This window comes from Eucyclogobius newberryi, unplaced genomic scaffold (genome assembly GCF_026437365.1).
Source record: "Eucyclogobius newberryi isolate DKJ021-1_F unplaced genomic scaffold, fEucNew1.0.hap1 SCAF_16, whole genome shotgun sequence".
Lineage (NCBI taxonomy): Eukaryota > Metazoa > Chordata > Actinopteri > Gobiiformes > Gobiidae > Eucyclogobius > Eucyclogobius newberryi.
Genome location: NW_027315790.1, coordinates 14,217,211 through 14,225,754, shown reverse-complemented (window position 1 = coordinate 14,225,754; position 8,544 = coordinate 14,217,211). Strand labels below are relative to the sequence as shown.

At 45.5% G+C, this 8,544-nt stretch overlaps 1 protein-coding gene across 1 annotated transcript; it reads left to right on the top strand.

The window, feature by feature from the left end:
* Window positions 1-2,884: 2,884 nt before the first annotated feature.
* On the top strand, window positions 2,885-7,864 carry myclb (MYCL proto-oncogene, bHLH transcription factor b). The gene is made up of 3 exons (XM_072447642.1): window positions 2,885-2,933; window positions 3,964-4,622; window positions 5,891-7,864. Exons 2-3 carry the CDS (start codon window positions 4,010-4,012, stop codon window positions 6,619-6,621), a joined length of 1,344 nt encoding a protein of 447 aa, XP_072303743.1. The 5' UTR covers window positions 2,885-2,933; window positions 3,964-4,009; the 3' UTR covers window positions 6,622-7,864.
* The last annotated feature ends 680 nt before the right edge of the window (window positions 7,865-8,544 follow it).

The window sequence follows — 8,544 nt, the reverse complement described above, 5'->3', positions numbered from 1 at the left end:
CAGTGGTGTACACGTATGCAGTGGTGGATGTGCAGTGGTGTACACATATGCAGTGGTGTGTGTGCAGTGGTGTGTGTGCAGTGATGTGTGTGTGCAGTGGTGTGTGTGTGCAGTGGTGTGTTTGCAGTGGTGTGTGTGCAGTGGTGTACACGTATGCAGTGGTGGATGTGCAGTGGTGTACACATATGCAGTGGTGTGTGTGCAGTGGTGTGTGTGTGCAGTGGTGTGTGTGTGCAGTGGTGTGTTTGCAGTGGTGTGTTTGAGGTGGTGTGTGTGCAGGGGTGTACACGTATGCAATGGTGTGTGTGTGCAGTGGTTTGTGTGCAGTGATGTGTGTGTGCAGTGGTGTGTGTGCAGTGATAAGATATCACTATTATTTGTCCACACAATGGGGAACACAATGGGACAACACAATGGGACAACACAATGGGGAACACAATGGGACAACAGCACAATGGTGAACACAATGGGGAAATTTAGTAAATTACGTGGTGTACACGTATGCAGTGGTGTGTGAGCAGTGGTGTGTGTGCAGTGGTGTGCGTGCAGTGGTGTGCGTGCTGTGGTGTGCGTGCAGTGGTGTACACGTGTGCAGTGGTGTGTGTGCGCAGTAGTGTGTGTGCAGTGGTGTGTGTGCAGTGGTGTGTGTGCAGTGGTGTGCGTGCAGTGGTGTGTGTGCTGTGGTGTGCGTGCAGTGGTGTACACGTGTGCAGTGGTGTGTGTGCGCAGTAGTGTGTGTGCAGTGGTGTGTGAGCAGTGGTGTGTGTGCAGTGGTGTGCGTGCAGTGGTGTGCGTGCTGTGGTGTGCGTGCAGTGGTGTACACGTGTGCAGTGGTGTGTGTGCGCAGTAGTGTGTGTGCAGTGGTGTGTGTGCAGTGGTGTGTGCGCGCAGTGGTGTGTGTGCAGCGGTGTGTGTGCAGTGGTGTGTGTGCAGTAGTTTGTGTGCAGTAGTGTGTGTGCGCAGTGGTGTGTGTGCAGTGGTGTGCGTGCAGTGGTGTGCGTGCTGTGGTGTGCGTGCAGTGGTGTACACGTGTGCAGTGGTGTGTGTGCGCAGTAGTGTGTGTGCAGTGGTGTGTGTGCAGTGGTGTGTGCGCGCAGTGGTGTGTGTGCAGCGGTGTGTGTGCGTGGTGTGTGTGCAGTAGTTTGTGTGCAGTAGTGTGTGTGCGCAGTGGTGTGTGTGCAGTGGTGTGCGTGCAGTGATGTATGTGTGCAGTGGTGTGTGTGCAGTGGTGTGTGTGCAGTGGTGTGCGTGCAGTGATGTGTGTGCAGTGGTGTGTGTACAGTGGTGTGCGTGCAGTGATGTGTGTGCAGTGGTGTGTGTACAGTGGTGTGCGTGCAGAAGTGTGTGTGCAGTGGTGTGTGTGCAGTAGTTTGTGTGCAGTAGTTTGTGTGCGCAGTGGTGTATGTGCAGTGGTGTGTGTACAGTGGTGTGCATGCAGTGATGTGTGTGTGCAGTGGTGTGTGTGCAGAAGTGTGTGCAGTGGTGTGTGTGCGGCTTACACACAAACAGGGATGACAGAGTAGACAAATCATCGTTTCTGTATTGACTCAGCCGGGCTTAAAGCAGCACATCATGGCTTCTTATTGATCGCAGGTCTGTGGGATGCTTGGTATTTGACTGAACCGACACATAATTGCTCAAGGAATTACTGCGGGTTTACAGCGGCACACTAATGCATTACCTGGGCTCTGGAGTCATGTACTGTTTGCAATGCATTAAACATTCAAAGATATATATTAAAACATAATAATCTGCGATGATGGAAACAAAAAAAAGCCTATTATGCCACATTCATGCACTTCCTTCAAAGCTATAGGGCGACAAGATTAATCGCAATGAGCAAATCGCAAAGGCTGAAATGTTTGAAGTCCATAATTTCCTCCACAAACAATGAAATATCCAGAATTATTCTGCATAAAATATTTTGACCCTGTTTAGATATGTGCAATACAAACATGTTCTAAAAGTATGTCATTCCTTTATTAGTTTGTCGGTTCATATAGGCCTATTTCTCCTGGACGCTTTTAGATTGCAAACTTTGAACATAATCCTACTATTATTAAAACCGCAAATCTAATCGCAAAACTCGCAATGACACATTTCCCAAAATTGTGCAGCCCTTAGCACTATATTCAAGTTTTGTCAATACATTAAACTTTTAAAATTGGCAACTCTAAATTGGCCCTAGTGAATGACTGAGAGAGTAAAGTGAGAGTGAATGGTTATCAGTGTGTCTATGTCTGTCGGCCCTGCGACGAGTTGGCCACTGTCCAGGGTGTACCCCGCCTAAGGCCCAAAGTCACTGGGATAGGCTCCAGTCACCTGCGACCCCGAAAGGGAAAAAGCGGTAGAAAATGAATGAATGAATGATTGGACTAATTCACAGTATTGCTGCAGGCACCACAACCATCATGACTTATTGTAACGCTGTCATGATGTTTCGTGGCACTTTTGCTGTATGCTTATGTATGTTATTATGTTAATATTATGTTATGAGATGTAGAAGAGTAGTGACCTTAGGCTTCTGATGCGTCTGTTTCACAAGAGCCCGGGCTGTCCTTATGAAAAGCCGTCACATAAGCCAGGAAGCAGCTGCCATTTGCGCGCACGGGCTCTTTAAACGGCGGGCGTGGCTCTCCTACTACGGCCCCGCCTTTTATGCATAACAGCCAGCACTCGGTCCAGAGGCTCATACGGTGCAGCAGCCTGCTCACTGCGTGGACGCTCCATCCATGCGCTCATGTTCAGCTGAGGCGTGACTGCGACCGCACGGACTACTCTTTCATTTACTGCCAGCCAGAGACGACGCGAGCGAACGTAACGCACCGCCGGAGACGCGCTGCCGTTATTTGGACACTGTATTATATATATAAATATATCCCCCCCTCACAGCGGATCTATGAGGACGCAGACAGGTTTTCTACCACTTCCAGGTAAGCGTGGGACTTGTGCAAAGCGTGAAGTGTTTCATGATGGAAGACCACGCCGGTGTTGCGCGCGTGCGTCTTAAGTGACAATTTGTCCACTGAGCATTTTATTATTATTATTATTATTATTTTTTTTAAAGTGGTTCTTTTTGCGCGCCGTAGTGGAAGAAGGCGTGACCGCAGACGCGCAACTTGTCGGCGTAAGTGGCTTAAGCTGACAACAATAACTTGATTCTTCCCGCACGATCTAAATCGGATCTAATTAGATGAGCGCACTATCAGCTGAGCAGCCTGCGAGTGAAACCCCCCCAGCCCGCGTCTCCGCCCCCCTCCCGTCTCCGCCCCCCTCCCGTCTCCTGCTCCGGTTTGCCCGCCTCACACAGTACACAACTAAAACACTCTTATGCAATGAAACACTTGCGAAACTCGGAACTTTCTCAGCGGCAAACGAAAAACGCCGTAGTGTAAGTTTATCTGAGGTTGGGGAGACTTTAAGGGGAAGGATGCGAACTATCGCTGAGCGCGTATTTGCACATGAGACACGATGTTCTGGTGCGCATTTGGAGGCAGACACAGTGGCAGCGAAGTGTGGGATAATGGCTTTCCCTTCAAACTATAGTGCGAGTGCAGATGTGGTGTCTGCAAGCATTTGACGTTGATGGGGACGCCGAATTTGATATAATTTCTTGCTGTCATGCTTTTTCCCCCCCCTTATTTTTGCTCAGGGTCATTGTTTTGCTTTGACCAAATTCTTCCACTTATGAACCAAACCCTCATTAACTCTCTTATTACTTGTGTATATATTGTATTTTTAAATCACGTTTATTACACATTATTTTGCATGCCCTTATTTTAGCTTTACTTTTTTACTAGTGTTATCATTATACATTGTTTTATGTTGCACCTTAACGCTAAATCAAGTTCCTAGTTGATAATGGCAATACAACTGATATAGTATAGTTTGATAGGTATATCTTTCAATTTAATCCTGAATCCATGTGATCCTAATTGCATGCCTATGTGGTGATGTTTGCAGACTTTTGGAACAGGGAGTGACCCCCCTGCCTGCCTCAGACTCCCTTATGCCGGGCATAAACTCCACCGCGCCCCGCTATGACCACTGGGACATGGATCACCTGGACAACTACCAGCACTACTTCTACGATGACCACGACCCGGATGAGGATTTCTTCAAGTCCACCGGCCCCAGTGAGGACATATGGAAGAAATTCGAACTTGTTCCTACCCCGCCCATGTCTCCCATAAGGGCAGTGGAGGGATCGGCTAAGGTTGGGATGCTTTACCCATCTCTGGGCGACAAACTGGAATGGGTCTCTCAGTTCTTGGGCCAGGAGGATGAGCAGCAGGACACGCCTTGCAGAGTGACCACCTCTACTGAGTCTTTTGGGAACCTGAGCTCCATCATCATCCAAGACTGCATGTGGAGTGGGTTCTCGGCAGGACAGCATCTTGAGAGGGTGGTGGCGAGCGAGAGACAGGCCAAACTGGCTGGAGTACCTGTTGTGGCGCCGTCTCCTGTGGGTAAAGTCGGCCAGTGCGGGGCCGGGGACGCACCCTCACTCAATGGTCCTGCTACAGACTGTGTTGACCCTGGAGCTGTGATCGCTTTCCCCTTGGGTGGAGTCAGTAAAAAGCAAGTGTCATCTGGATCTGAGTCCCATTCAGAGTCTTCAGGTCAGTAGGTCATTAAAAAATGTAAACGCTCTAATTTTTTAACTGTAAAGTAATAAGCCTGCAGCATACAAACAGACTAATATACTATTATTCTAATGTGGTATTAAATTAATTATCTCAACCAATTCTACAAAGCATTCATTCATACATGCATACAATATCTAGTTGCCATGTTTATGGGCTGGCGCATGATTACTGCATTGCGTTACCGTGGTGCATGCAACACATGCTTGAAGCTCCCGGGGTGACAAGCTCATTCAAACATCTGCTGCTTGGCATGGCTCCAGCGGCCCAGCTGCTCTCCACTGCTCTTCCAGTCTGACTTATGATAACAATATCTTTCTTCCCACCAGCCTGAGCCTCTGATCTGACACAAATTCAATCAGAGCCCACTTCACAGCACTTGCTTTAATGGGTAAAATTGCCAAAAAAAATCTAAGCTTTTTTTGTAACTCTCCAAGAATATTTTTGTCACGTTGAGACATACTTTTTCACTGCAATATGATGGGGTCTGCTTTGTAGGCTATCATGTGATGTTGGGCCATGTATAATGGTGTGTGGAATGTTACAAAGAGAAACTTGTTGCTGCATTCCGGCGCTCAACAGGCTGCAGCGCCAATTGTGTCAGTGGGTGGATTTGTCCCTAACCAGCTCGGGATGTGAATGGACCGGGATTAGCCATTTAGGGGGCTCTGTGGGTTTGTGAAAAGCATTGACTGCAGTATTTCACACCGTTTGAGGAACATTGTGTGTGCTTTAATAGGGATAAAATGAGCACATTGGAAATTGAACTCAGTCACACTATTGTGGTGTTAGTGCATGCAATGTTAATGGTTATCCTGTGTCATAAATGTGTGGACACAAAACTTAAGGTTAGATTTAGCTTTATTTGTTTGACAAACTGACACATTTTGCAATGTAATATGGTATGTGGATGAAATCTAAAGTGCCAAGTAAATGAGTTTAGTTTCCTCTGTTCACGTGGAAACTGTACAGGCCTCATGGCTTGTCATGTGAATTCCACACACACTTTAAATTCCAGAAAAAGGACAGTGATAATAAAGCTTTTGAGTGGTTATGAGCTGCATGCTAAGGTCACGGTAACCATAGTGACGGTGTCAATGCACATGTCATTAGTATTCTCTATTATTTGGACTCTTTAAAAGAGTGCAGTAGTTTGTCTCAAGGGACTAAACTATTGACTAATAAAAAAAAAAAAAAAAAAAAGCTCAATTGACTAAATGTTCTTTTCTGTTGTCACGTTTTAGGTGATGAAAATGACAAAGAAGAGGACGAGGAAGAGATTGACGTGGTGACAGTGGAGCGGAAGCGAAAGCCTCGTCGACTGAACAGCAGAAAGCCGGTGACTATAACAGTGCGACCCGACCCTCTGGACCCTAGCATGAAGCGGTTCCACATCTCCATTCATCAGCAGCAGCATAACTACGCTGCCCCCTCCCCAGACACTGTGTCCCCTGCTCCTGAGCCCCACAGAAAGAGGCTTAGACTGGAGACTGGTGTTTGTGGAGCTCTGAACACTCGGCAGCAGCCTCAGCACGGCCACACCCCCATAAACCTGGACAGTAGCAAGTGTCATTCCTCAGGCACAGACGGGTCGGAGTCTCCTGACTACAGTGCCTCTTCCCCTACCTCTTCCCCTTCGTCCTCTCCTGAGAACTCGCCTGTAAAGCACCTCTCTCTGTCCCACCTTTCTAGTCCCCAGTCATCTGATTGTGAGGACACAGACAAACGCAAAGCACACAACTTCCTGGAACGCAAGCGTAGGAATGACCTCCGCTCTCGTTTCCTCTCGCTGCGGGATGAGATTCCAGGATTAGCCGATTGCCCCAAAACCCCCAAGGTGGCCATCCTGACACGGGCGACCGAGTACCTCCAGCAGTTGCATGCCAGTGAGAAGCAGAAGACTGTGGAGAGGAAGCAACTGAAAGCCAAGAGGCTCCAACTCCTTCACCGACTGGCTCAGCTGAAGCGATCCTGAAGCCCAGACTGTCACACACACAACATGCTTCAGACAAAGACATTCATTTTCACTTTGGGTTGATCATGGTGGCATGGTGAGGGTGGATTTTTGGACTATTGTTTTACTTTTTTTTTTGGTTTGCACATTAGCTTCTGAGTGATTGACAAGGCCATGTGTCTGTTATATAGCAAGCCAGGGACATTGACAATGGTTCTCAAAGCTTTTTAAAGCTAAAGTTCCTTAGTAGATTTTGTGCAAGTTAGAGCTGAACTATTGCTACAAGAGTGCCGTTTCAGTACTGCATGGTCTGGTCCAACATTTTCAAATGCCAATTTAGTTTCCATCTTTGACATAAACTACATTCTATACATTACAATTTTACTAAAACATTGATTTCCAGTGGGCCTCAGCTATTTAACATTTGGACAATATGATTGTATTAAACCTCTTCTCAGGCTTCTAGATATAATTTATCCCTACTCATGATGGGGATGTCATGGGCCTGAAGATTCCCTTAAAAATGCAGACCCCTGGGGACAGCACTTGGTTCTTGTGGTTAAAAAGTGTATTTGTTCTCCGTATTTTCAATGTTTCTTTCTTGGTTATCTATTTATTTAACATTCAAGTCAAGTGATGTCATAGAAGGACTTTTTTTTTTTAAACAAACATTGTTACAAGAATGTGACAAACTCTGCACCTTTTGTAAAATGGTTGTGCCTGTCTGTTCTGTTGAAACTGAAGTGTATTGTTTTTGCATGTGATATGTCCTCATAACAGCACCATGCCTGTAGAAACAGCCTGTTTGTAGCACCATTCTGATATTTATTGCCATGCAGGCAAATCTGATTTAATGCAATTTTAATTGTGCCATGAAAATCTGCCAAAAAATATTTATTGGCTTATTAAACAAAAATAAGTTTGAAAATTGTTCTATGCACAATATTTCACAATGCGCATATACATAAACCTGTGTATATCATTTTGGTCTTACTTTCTTTTTGTGTTAACTTTGTAAATGCCTAGAAGCCTTTCATGTATCTAAACTATCCAGTTGGATGTTATGTAAATAGTTCTGTTATTGTACAGCCCCTTTTTGCCCAAAGCAGAGCTGTCAAAACTCACTTATACTTTCTGGTTGGCCCCTGTGTCTTGATCCAGGGCCATGGTTGCTGGCATTTAGAATATTCAAAAGCTTCTATATTTTTGTTAATAAAATAAATACAAAAAAGTCAAATAAAACACACAATGAACATTGATCACACTAGCCACTTTGTCACATTCTTTTGCAAAGCCTAATTTTTTTTCTGAGCTAACAAAATGTTTTATACTATATATTTTCCTACGGAGCTGTGTTCTAATCGTATGAGCTAACGACTGTTTTGTTCTTGTAGCTGCCAGGGATTTGTGTGGTTTTTATGCCGTAAAATTAGTGTGCATCAGCTGGCCCTCTGTGTGAAGAATTCCATCCCTTTAGCTGTAGCACTTACGGGTAGGGTGCAGGGAAAGAGGATCTAGCGATTAAACCTTTGGCAAAGTGTAGCCCTGGTGACCCTTACAACTGCTCTATTGTGTTCAAGCCATGTGACATACAACACTGTAGTCCTCAGACTAGTACTGTACCAATGATGGCGGAGTCGGCCACTGCGCATTCTCAGGAAACCCCAGATAGCTTGTGACGACAAATGTAAATGGAATCACCAATAGAGAGTCACTTTGATGCCAAAATAACTACTAATTAACGGCACAAATTATAATCAGCTCAATTGTTAATATTATATATATATATATATATATATATATATATGGGGGCCCCTCAGCGATGGTCCAATGTGTGTTTTTATTTATTTGTTTTATTTTGTTATGGTCTGCTCTTGGCTCTGTCATTGTAGCAGTGAACATTTGCTTACTTTGAGTAAACTATAGTGCTGTTCGGAGCCTTGT